A 12,904-nucleotide genomic window follows, 5' to 3' on the forward strand; every position below is an offset into this window, starting at 1 on the left:
AATCATACAAGTCATATGATCAGACTCCCTAGAATCAATAATCCAAGGCGTCTAAGAAACGTGATTTGCGGATGCAGTGCCTGACTACGCCGTCTAGTTAACAGCAGAAAGAGAGGTTTGGAGTGCAGCCACTTGTTGTAATTTAGTGGTGGTTTGGTCTCATGGGTCTCAATCTTTGGTAGTGTTTAATTAACAGAGGCTCTACTCTTTAGTTTCTTTTGGGTGAAGATGGGGATGAAGAACCCAACAATGGTCCTTCAAATAACGTCTTTTTCCACAATGTGTACATTGAAGCTTTTCTTTGTCCACATATCCTCATCCAGTGCTCTACCCTTTAGGAACTTTGGAGTCCATCATCAAAGCTGACCTGTCTAGAAAAATAGTTTGAGAAGTACCTTGTTGTCAAGCTTTTGCAAGCACATAATTATAGACAAACCGTAAATAAGGAAGGGATTCTCTTCTAAGAATCTTTATACGTTGAGGTTTGAATTCTTGTCAAAGACCCATAAGAAATTTAAAGATTCAGAGCTAATTCATTTGAGATTTTAGATCGTCCAAATTCAAAGTAGTCATTTGGAAGTTATCTAATTCTTCCCCTTTTTTGTTTAAGTGGGCAAAGTATTCTTCTACAGTTCCATCACCTTGTTTGAATTGTTGATTTTCATATGAAGCTAATAAAGATGAGTTAAGTCTTATTGGTGAGAATACATCTTAGCTTACTTTATCCCATAAATCCTTTGCAGTTTTTAAAAGGTAGAGTCCACGACCAATGTTTGGGTTGCAAGGAGTTGAGTAGCCGGGACATTACTAGCCAATTTTCATTTTCTCACTCCTTATAACAAGAGTCATTAATATTGGGTTGTTTCTTGGTTCCCGTAATATATCCTATTCCTTTTTCGTGCTCCAATATATATTGAAGCTACTTGAGACTATTCCAAGTAGTTTGTGCCATCCGGTCTTACCGTTGTAATAGTAAGAATAGGGTTGTCCATTTGTACAGATGGAGCTGAGGTGATTTTACTATCCCATTGGTGAAGATACTTTTATAGATTTTTTTTATTTAAAAAAAAAAAACACCTCGAAATTCAGACTGAGCAATAGTACCAGTCTAGACAATCAAATCTTGACAAGAACAAGCACTTGTGAAAAGTCCAGGTGACCCAGATAATAATTTTAGTAACTGTCAAGTTACCAATACTTGAAACAAATGTCGAGAATTAGTATCAAATGGTCCAAATGGTTTGTGCATCACTGTTGATGGCTTTGAAAGGTAAGAATGTCGATCCAAACACGAGCAATGTCATCAAAGGGAGGATATTCTGATGTTGGAATACTCAGACGACCACGTTGGCAAGTGAAATAATCATATTTCTCAAATCAGATGTGAGTAATGTTTTTTGTATCATTATTGCGTAATGTAGATGTTTATCATTGTGGTTCACCTTCATATTTTTCGTGGTCTATATCATTCGAGCATGAAGTTTTTGTTTTTGAGAGTCCTTCTCGTCAGTTAAAAAGGGCAGAGACCTCCTTGGCTAAGGCTCAATTAATTTGAGAGTCAATAACATAACTCCAACTAAGACAGTCATGGGAATGAGCCCCTCCCTCCGGCCTATCATTCATTGGCCGACCCAGCTGGCGGCTCCTGCAGCCCCCCCATCTTCCGCATATCTTGCTCATCCGACATGGCATGAATCACCAAACCTGCACTCAGGAAGAGTAACGCTTTGAATCGCACCCTCAGGACACAGATATATATATATATATGTTGTCGCACGGGATATTGGTTGTATCACGTAACTTATTGTTATTGTTGAGAAACGTGAGGAAACAGGGGGAAATTGGTCAAAATTTTCAATGAAACTTCAGGGATTGATCAAAAAAGACATCAATACACACTTCGAAATAATTTAAAAAAAAAAAAAAAAAAAAAATCACAAAAAAAGTGCATATAATAGGTTTCCTTGGTATGGGGTCCTAATCTTTGCACTATCTGGCTGAACGAATGCAACTATATTCAAAGTCAATTCACAAAATTTATAAACGTAAGAAGACATGCATGGAAACACAAGAATTACATTTAAAAGCAAAAGAAGAAGTAGAAAACTAGAAAATGCTAGTGGATTTCGAAAATAACAATAATAACATTCTTAATTATTTTTAATTAAAATTTATTTTTTTTCAAAAAATCCCTAAATTGCTTAGAATGTGTAGATCAGGTTATATACATGTTTTATTTCATGTTTGGAGACTAGGATTACAACTGATTTGGAAAAAAATGGAGAAATTTTGATTTTTCCCAAATTTTCCGCAACTCAAACATATCTCTTCCAAATCTCAAAATCAATGCTCCAAATATATAATTTTTCATACAAAACATAAAGAATCGTGGATTTCTTACCATTTGACATTATTTATAATATATAAAAACGAATTAACACTAAAAAATCACACCTTTTATAATCCAACCCCAAGAAGCTTTCATTCGCGATTTCGGAGAAATTACAAAGATTTTCTTCCAACAAACTAGAGTGGACTGGTTGAAATCACCTTACAATGTAGTAGTAATTATTATTTTTATTTTTTTGAAAAAAAATCAATTTTAGTAAATTTTTAAGGATTTTCCAGACAAAACAACGTCAGTCCCCTTTTATCCCTTTCAATATTGCACTCGATAACGATATATCGCATGATACATTAAGAATTTATAAAGGGAGAGGGTGGATATATCACGATATCCACGATATATCGCAATAACATATGATGTATTGCATGATACCATGAAAATGGATATTAAAGTTGTGTTTCGTATTGCTCAGCTGGGATAACAGATATATCGTAGGATATATCAGTGATATCGTAAGATACTAAAAACATTGGATGTGAGAAGATTCTTCTAGATCAAAACTGATATCCCAAGAGATGTCTGTGGCAAATACGGAGCCACCGAGTACGACTAGAAAGATTCCACCAGGAATTGTGCAGCTTGGAAGGGCTTTTGAGCAAAATTGGCAATTGTAGACATGATTTCCGGATGTTCTGGAAGTTTTTTCAAGTAAAAGACCGGAAAACCGATGCCATTTCGAGCAGAAGACTGAAAAAACCGATGTCGTCTGACTTTCCAGAAGACTGGAAAACCTTTTCCAACCATGATTGCTTCTTCTAGAGTAATGTTGATGGCGAAATCTCTTCCGATTGATGTATTATTGTTGCAACAGTGGAATGATGATGGAAAACAACCTCTCTTTCATCACTTTACAAGACAATTTCAACGAAGGAAGAATGAACTGGGAAGAAAAGAGAAGCTACATACTCTGATACCATGAAAATCAAAAGAACACGAGAGAAAGTCTAGAAATGATCAGGAAAAGGAGAGAGTATTCTCTCTTGTGTTTACGTCTTCCCCCTATAACTCTATTGAAGAGCAAATCTTTCACAAAAGAAAAGACACAAAGGTTGTATGTGTTAGTTATCCTATGACTAAGACAAAACTGTATGGTAGTTTGCAGATATGCACAAGTGTATATATAATATCGGGTACAGTATTCTTCAGGTGTACAGAAGTCTATAAACACTAACATTGACAAAGAGGCCAAGGTACACGCATAAATCATGTACCTGACTAATGATGTGGCACTATGATTGCACAAGAAAAGAGACATCAAGAAGGGTCTCTAGACCATCAACACATGGGAGAAGCTACAAAGGAAATTGAAGGTACAATTCCATCTTGATAATGTGGAATAGTTGGTGTATAAGGGTTTATCAAGCACATAGGTCGATTCGAGACTGTAAAACAGTTCACCACCTTGTTGCTTGACATCACGAATACGATGGAGGATGGGATCCTTACTCTTGCTCCGATGGTAGACTCTCGGGAGTTTTAACACCCGGTGAAGGGTTTGAGTGTCCATAGTGGTGAAATCCCACTACGGCGTGAGTGTGTGGGGGTGTGTGCTTGTGTGTAAAAAAAAAAAAAAAAAAAAGGAATACGATGGAGGAAGACAAGCTCCTCCAAGGATTACAACATCGTGGTGTAGAAGATATAATGGGAATGGTGGAGAGACAGTCCAACAAGGGGGAAAAGATCTCAAAAGGCACAACAAGTTAAAGGCAAACCCCAGCGCGAGGAAAGAAGCTCAAGTGGCATTGTGTTTGATGGTGACCATCAAGCGAGGGTGATGGAGTACTTTTTGCTCAAAAGAAGCAATGTAGAGAAGTTTCATTCAATATATCCATCATCTCAAGTCTCAAGTCTCAAGTCTCGAACAAGTATATATAGGAAACCCTAAGTCTAGAACTATTCTTGACCATCTGAATCTATTAACGGCCAAGATCAAAACATAAATCTCTAATAACCTAAAATAAAACTGAAAAATAAAGCAGAAATAACGATGTGCCGCATAGCACAAGAATGATCTCTGACGTGCAACAGACACGTCCACACGTGATGAACGGCCTGGATGAATGTTGTCCAACGTGTCCATGGCTCAAATCTATAGACTAGAGTGTTTATACACCTAAACCTGAGTCTCCTAACATATCCAACAATCCGGATCACCAAACAGATATGTCTAATATATCCAACAACATGGTCTAACGTTTGTAACGTTCAGATGTGGTCCAGGCAATGTTTTAAATATCAATGATATCGCCCGATATATCCCACGATATATCTTGTATCCCACATGTGCGATATGAAACACACAAGTAGTGAGATATATCCCACATGTTCGATCCAGTGAACATTTTTTAATTTTTGATTCCTTTTTTTTTTGTAAATCATGTTAAATCGATGTCAAATTGTTACTAAATATGAAAAATCATGGATTGGGAGCTTCGATTTCGAGATTTGGAGGAGAAGGACAGTTGCGAAAAATTGAAAAAAAAAATCAACATTTTCCCAATTTCTCGAAAATTGATCTCAATCTTTGTGTCCAAACATAAAATCAAACATTTATGTAACCTAATCTACTAATTCTTCTTTTGTTTTTGAATGTATTTGTTGTGTTTCCACATGTCGTCTTACATTTATAAATTATATGAATATACTTGCATCAATTCAATTAGACAACGCATGGATTAGGACCACATACAAAGAAAGCCTATTATGTGCACTTATTTTTTGTAATGTTTTGATTTGTAAGTATGTTTTGATGTCTTTTTTAACAATCATTGAAATTTCATTAACAATTCGACCAATTTCCAATGTTTCCCCATGTTTCCAACAACAACGATACATTCCGCGATACAACTGATATATCCCATGCGATAACCGATACATATCCGTATCCCAAGGGTGCGATATGTAATGCGATACCGATATTTCGAACACTGGGTCCAGGTTAAGTCGAGTGACTCCAAACATTCTAAAGATGTATCAATCAGTTCCAAATAAGTAGCCCGCATGCATCTTCCCAATGTGAGGTCAAAAATGCATAATCATACATGTGGGGTCTTTAATGCGATTAAGAACTTGAATTGGGTCCACTGGGCCCCATGTAATGTCCATCCAACCATAATGAAATTAGGGCATAAACTCTCCTCCTTTGATAAACTCGTGAAGGTGCTCAGATGCCCTCATCAAAAGGAGTACCTACAAAGGCAAGCCCTGAACTCAACCCAAGACAAATGAGGTTGAGGAGGTGAGGATGGGAGAAGCCTAGATGCTGAGTGCAATCGAGAAGCAAGTGGTGAAGGAGGCCAAACCACCGAGAAGAGTTAATGTACATGGACATATGAGACAACAAGAAGCCCACTCGAGCCATGATGGACAAGGGAGTGCCCCGTATCTTCATCTCAAGAGAAGAAGCAAAACGGTTGGATCTAGAATTGGTGAAGGACTCAAAGTTTAAGATAGTCAACTCAGAAGCCAAACCCATTAAAAGTGTGGCCAAGGACGTGGAGCTATAACTCGATGGGTGTAGTGACAAGACAAGACTCCATCCTTCACCGGCGACTTCCAAATCATTTTGGGCATAGATTTCCTAAGAGTGACTAAGGTGGTTCCAATGCCCTTCCTTAGGGTAGATTACACCATGGATGAGGGACTTGCCTAGATGGTCTCCCAATGCACCTAGGATGGCCATGGTTGAGAGGGTGTTGACCTTGTATAAAAGTCAAGGGTCTCAAGGAGGATAAGAACACACATGACACAACCAAGTAGAGGACAAAGGGATCATTGTGGGGGAACCGCTTCCAAGAGAGAGAGAGAGAGAGAGAGAGTAGCGACCTTCGAAGAGAGGGGAGTGGGGTGAACCAATTTCTCAAATATACAATGAGGAGGTCCTTGGAGAGTTTAACAAAGATATGGTAGAGCAAGCATGCTGCTGAGACTACTTGGGGAATCCTGGCATAGTGTCAGAGTACGGCTTGGTAAAGGGAACCAAGCGGGCATCATGCAAAATTAGGAGATAGAGTTGGCCTTACTTAAGCCAAGGAAGGTGGCTATAGTGAGTCAATTGGAGGGGAACATGCCCAAGACCCAACAACATCAAGGGTTAGGGCATGGTCATCTTATGGGATGGCTCGTGAAGGTTGGACTAAGAGACTTTGGAGATGGTATCTTCATTATGAAGGGTGGTGGGCTTTATATGCAGAGTGGGGCGACCCAGGGGGGGAGTATTCAAAGGAGAGGACAGTTTTGGAGCATCGCTGGATGATAAATCAACGACCACTCACTCCCCACACAGCTACGAGCGGAACTAGATGGTGTTTGTTCGAGGATCACATCTAGAGGTTCATCGATGAAGGCACAATAAGGGCATCAACCCAATAGGTGTGAAAGAATTATCAATGCAGTAGATGTGACCGTGTGAGAGAATTATCACAAGCATGGAGACTAATATATGGATTTAGCCATTTTTTGCTCTTCTCATACATACATATTGGCTTTACATATTAGAAGTGTAGGGATGTCTAAAGTAGGTTAGACTCTTGTACAGAAGTATATAAAATTCTAGAGAAAGCTTGGAAATAGTAAAGTTTGTGTAGAGATCTCAGAGTTTTTAGAGCTCTCTAGTGAGTCTTGGTAGCTAGGAGCGTAGATGAACCTAGAGTTTTTATGGAGTGTCTTTACTATTGGATGAATGCCACTTGGCATGACCATAGCCATTGTTGTAAAGCGGCTAGAAGGCTCCCATGCCTATATATAGTAAGGGTTTAGAGTATTGGTATCGTTACATGTATCAGTGACTTAGGATGCGGAAACATGTATTGATATTGTCCATAATACTACAGATACCAAGTAAAATATCGTTGGCTCATACAAAAATTGGGAAAACCGAATTTTCAATAAAACTTCAAGATATGTTAAAAGATACATGCTTACACACTTAGGACTCAAACTATAAGCAAAATATATATATATATATATATATATATATACATAATGGGTTTCCATTGTAGAAGGGCCCAAATTATGCACTGCCAAACAAAAATATTTAATTAATAAATAAGATTTTAATGCATTAATGTTAAGAACTAATGCAATAATTCAGCACATATGGTGTACTGATTTAAAACAACCCTAGGGAAGATCCCCAAAAAAGAATATTTTTTAATTTTCTGGAATTTTCACAAGTATTAACACTGTTATCATCAATACTATTGATTATATCAGACGATATCGACAATAAAGAGTATTATTCTCCAAAGGGATATTGCCGATATCTCATGATAGAATCAATAAATGTAATAACATTGGTGATATTATCGATGATATATTGAAATTTTTATTTTTCCCCACTATTTGCATCATTGACATGGCAATACCGATAGTATCGCCAGTATATTGATAATACTGGCAATGGCAGGAAAACTGTATAAAGGGGAGTCCTCACTTGGAATCCTTCCTCTTAAGTTGTAAGCATTTGTTGGTTAGCGCAACCCAAGCTTTCCCATTCCATTCGAGTTGTTCTCTTGCATCATAGTCAATTCTTAGTGGTGAAAGTGGGTGGTAGGCTAACACCAGTGGTGTTAGGGCGTTGCAAGAGCGCCACACAGATGAGGGAGCTAAGAAGTTAGTAAGTCCATGACATGCAATCCCGCCTTTTCACGAAAAGGTCTTCCAGGAGGTGTCATCCAAATGCAAAACAGCAACATTCATGGAAAACGCTGTCCTGGACATTGACATTCTTGCCCTCAGTGAGTTGTTCGAGCATTCAAACAACCCTTAATGAAGCAAGACGGGCCAAAAGGAGAGACTTTCTGTGGAGTGACAAGGAAAACCAGAAGAAACTCCACCTCATGGATTGGCAAGAAGTTTGCAAACATTTTGATAAAGGTGGTGCTAGTGTTTTAAACCTGAAGCTCATGAACAGAGCCTTGCGGGGAAAGTGGTCCTGGAGATTGGGATCCGAACCAGAAGCTCTATGGATTATCATCATCAAAGGCAAATACGGTTCCTCTTGGGGTGGTTGGTGGACAAGGGACTCCACAGCTTATCGTGCCTCGTTCATCTGGAAAGGCATCCTTCGGTATAAAAAGGTTGTCTTTGACAACATTGCTTTCCAGGTCGAAAATGGAGCTGCGATTAGATTTTGGGAGGACTTGTGGATCAGGGAGAGGCCGCTGAAGGATCGTTTTCCTCTAATCTACCGCCTGACCGATTCTACAAACAGGCCCATCAATTCCTTCTACTCCACCAACGATTCAGGAATTGTCTGGGAAATCAGATGCCGCAGAAATCTCCATGACTGGGAGGTTACCCAATATGCTGACCTCATCTCCTATATTTCCAGCGCCAACCTCTCCTCGTCTAAACCTGATATCATCATCTGGACCAAAGACAAATCCTCAAGGTTCTCAATCAGATCCCTTTATTCCTTTCTTGCTCAGGGTCATCTCCAACATTCGACGGCTACCCCTTTTATCTGGAAATACCCCACCCCCCCTAAATATATTTGTTTTGGCTGGCTAGCTACTAGAAATCGTATTCTCACTGTCGACAATCTCAAGAAGCGTGGGATGCAGCTTCCTACGTCTTTGCTGTATGGATAACGAGGAATCGGTCGATCACCTTCTAATCCACTATTCTTTCGTCTCCCAGATTCGTCACGACCTTTTCTCCCGATTCAACGTCGCTGGGTGCGTTCCCTCTTCAGCCCACTCCTTTCTCGCGTATTAGCACGGGTTCAGGCTGGGGAAATTGAGATCCAAGGTTTGGAAAATGGCTATTCTGGCTATGAGATGGTCCGTCTGGTTGGAAAGAAATGAGAGATGTTTTAACAACATGCAGGCTTCGGCATCGACAGTGGCTTCGAGGGCAAAATCTCTTGTAATCGAATGGGCGTTATCCGTGTCGATTCTCTCTGGTTTTGATTTTCTTTTTCTAGGTTTTTAGCTCTCTTTTCTTTTTTCTGCTATCTCAGCAGCTTTTGTTCTCCTCTTCCTTTTAATAAATTCCAGTTACTTTTTTTTTTTTTTTTTAAAGACAAGACTCCATCCTTCATTGGCGACTTCCAAATCATTTTGGGCATAGATTTCCTAAGAGTGACTAAGGTGGTTCCAATGCCCTTCCTTAGGGTAGATTACACCATGGATGAGGGACTTGCCGGGATGGTCTCCCAATGCACCTAGGACGGCCATGGTTGAGAGGGTGTCGACCTTGCAGAAAAGTCAAGGGTCTCGAGGAGGATAAGAACAAACATGACACAACCAAGTAGAGGACAAAGGGATCATTGTGGGGGAACCACTTCAGAGAGAGAGAGAGAGAGAGAGAGAGAGAGAGAGAGAGAGAGAGTAGCGACCTTCGAAGAGAGGGGAGTGTGGTGAACCAATTTCTCAAACATACAATGAGGAGGTCCTTGGAGAGTTTAACGAAGATACGGTAGAGCAAGCATGCTGCTGAGACTACTTGGGGAATCCTGGCATAGTGTCAGAGTACCGGCTTGGTAAAGGGAACCAAGCGGGCATCATGCAAAATTAGGAGATAGAGTTGGCCTTACTTAAGCCAAGGAAGGTGGCTATAGTGAGTCAATTGGAGGGGAACATGCCCAAGTCCCAACAACATCAAGGGTTAGGGCATGGTCATCTTATGGGATGGCTCGTGAAGGTTGGACTAAGAGACTTTGGAGATGGTATCTTCATTATGAAGGGTGGTGGGTGTTATATGCAGAGTGGGGCGACCCAGGGGGGAGTATTCAAAGGAGAGGACAGTTTTGGAGCATCGCTGGATGATAGATCAATGACCACTCACTCCCCACACAACTACGAGCGGAACTAGATGGTGGTTGTTCGAGGATCACATCTAGAGGTTCATCGATGAAGGCACAATAAGGGCGTCAACAAAATCGGTGTGAAAGAATTATCAATGCAGTAGATGTGACCGTGTGAGAGAATTATCACAAGCATGGAGACTAATATATGGATTTAGCCATTTTTTGCTCTTCTCATACATACATATTGGCTTTACAGAAGTATAGGGATGTCTAGAGTAGGTTAGACTCTTGTACAGAAGTATATAAAATTCTAGAGAAAGCTTGGAAATAGTAAAGTTTGTGTAGAGATCTCAGAGTTTTTAGAGCTCTCTAGTGAGTTTTGGTAGCTAGGAGCGTAGATGAACCTAGAGTTTTTATGGAGTGTCTTTACTATTGGATGAATGCCACTTGGCATGACCATAGCCATTGTGGTAAAGCAGCTAGAAGGCTCCCATGCCTATATATAGTAAGGGTTTAGAGTATTGGTATCGTTACATGTATTGGTATCGTTACATGTATCAGTGACCTAGGATGCGGAAACATGTATTGATATTGTCCATAATACTACAAATACCAAGTAAAATATCGTTGGCTGATACAAAAATTGGGAAAACCGAATTTTCAATAAAACTTCAAGATATGTTAAAAGATACATGCTTACACACTTAGGACTCAAACTATTAGCAAAAAAAAAAACTATACATAATGGGTTTCCATGGTAGAAGGGCCCAAATTATGCACTGCCAAACAAAAATATTTAATTAATAAATAAGATTTTAATGCATTAATGTTAAGAACTAATGCAATAATTCAGCACATATAGTGTACTGATTTAAAACAACCCTAGGGAAGATCCCCAAAAAAGAATATTTTTTAATTTTCTGGAATTTTCACAAGTATTAACACTGTTATCATCAATACTATTGATTATATCAGAAGATATCGACAATAAAGAGTATTATTCTCCAAAGGGATATTGCCGATACCTCATGATAGAATCAATAAATGTAATAACATTGGTGATATTATCGATGACATATTGAAATTTTTATTTTTCCCCACTATTTGCATCGTTGACATGGCAATACCGATAGTATCGCCAGTATATTGATAATAATGGCAATGGCAGGAAAACTGTATAAAGGGGAGTCCTCACTTGGGATCCTTCCTCTTAAGTTGTAAGCATTTGTTGGTTAGCGCAACCCAAGCTTTCCCATTCCATTCGAGTTGTTCTCTTGCATCATAGTCAATTCTTAGTATCTGGCACTTAGTGGTGAAAGTGGGTGGTAGGCTAACACCAGTGGTGTTAGGGCGTTGCAAGAGCGCCACACGGATGAGGGAGCTAAGAAGTTAGTAAGTCCGTGACATGCAATCCCGCCTTTTCACGAAAAGGTCTTCCAGGAGGTGTCATCCAAATGCAAAACAGCAACATTCATGGAAAACGCTGTCCTGGACATTGACATTCTTGCCCTCAGTGAGTTGTTCGAGCATTCAAACAACCCTTAATGAAGCAAGACGGGCCAATCTCCACCGTAGTTTATGCAATGCGACTAGACAACGTATGGGCCATGGCGCCTGCAAGCATCACAACTGTTCAAACAAGGACAGGCACAACGGTTGACATTGAAAGGGATTGGATGGCTACGATTATCTGATCATTTCATAAAGCGTCGAAAACACGGAAAATAATAACAATAAAATCGAAGAGATCAAAGATACCTTGATCATCTCTTCATGTATGCCGATGTGGGAATATGATTGGAAGTAGGCTCTATCAAATTCCGTACATGGAGGTGGAGCCCTTTCAGGAACCCTAAACCCATGGTGGGCCCCACCTCTCGATTCTCTCGAACTACCGCGGCTCCCCTTCCGGTATCTCGAACCACCGAGACCGAGTCGCCGCTCGGGCGGGCCGAGTTGCTGGTGCCCGTTACTGGAACCCGAACTCGGCAGCATTGAGAGAGAGAGAGAGAGAGTGAGACTGTGAGAGAGAGAGAGAGGGGGGCGGGGTAAAATGGTAAATAATGAAGGATGGGAAGAGAAACCTCGTCTTTTTATCGTCGAAACAACAAGATTTAAATAAGATTGGAAGTTGATCACTTTCTCATTTCGCAGAAATTATTTCATATACATCACGGCATGGCCTTCAGACTAGAGCGTAATTACTAAAAACTCCCCTACTTTAAAATGCACGGACGAAAATACCCTTTTGATCGCACGTGAGATGAGAGGTCTGCTGGCTCACACGCACTGCCCTGCTGGTGGTGGTAGTATAAATGGGCCGGGCGGTGGGTTGGCCTGGGCCCGACCCCGAATCAAGGCCCAATCTCTGAGTTGGGTCTGGGTAATGATGAATGGCCCAATTCAATTATAAGTGGGCCACCTTTGTCAGATAGAAGAATGGATACTTCAAAGATAAATGTCAGCAGTTCTAAATCCGTATACACATAGTTTAAAGACACTTGTTGCACACAAAATCGTATTTTAATGGTCCAAATTGTTTATATGATATGACATAATAAAAGAGGCAACCCCAGATAAATTTCTCAACTAAACTATTTCGAACCTCATTAGATTGTTACCATGCATGAATTGGAGGACGTATTTCATGCAATGTTGAATTAAAGAGTGGAACCAAAAGCTGAAGTATGCATAGATTTATTGGCTATAACCCTATTAAAAAAACAATTAATTAATTGACTTTT

The 12,904-nt window shown here is 39.8% G+C and overlaps 1 protein-coding gene across 4 annotated transcripts in view; it reads right to left on the minus strand.

The window, feature by feature from the left end:
- The window catches only part of LOC131242881 (probable protein arginine N-methyltransferase 6), a 47,796-nt gene extending 35,519 nt beyond the window's left edge, over positions 1–12,277 (minus strand). The window contains exon 1 of one of the 4 annotated variants that reach the window (XM_058241831.1): positions 11,919–12,277. In XM_058241831.1, coding sequence (XP_058097814.1) covers positions 11,919–12,155 — 237 coding nt within the window. In that variant the 5' untranslated portion in view covers positions 12,156–12,277. The remainder of the gene's footprint in view (positions 1–11,918) is intronic. The other 3 variants (XM_058241830.1, XM_058241832.1, XM_058241829.1) reach the window with 3 other exon arrangements.
- Between the last annotated feature and the right edge of the window lie 627 nt (positions 12,278–12,904).

This window comes from Magnolia sinica, chromosome 4 (assembly GCF_029962835.1).
Source record: "Magnolia sinica isolate HGM2019 chromosome 4, MsV1, whole genome shotgun sequence".
NCBI lineage: Eukaryota > Viridiplantae > Streptophyta > Magnoliopsida > Magnoliales > Magnoliaceae > Magnolia > Magnolia sinica.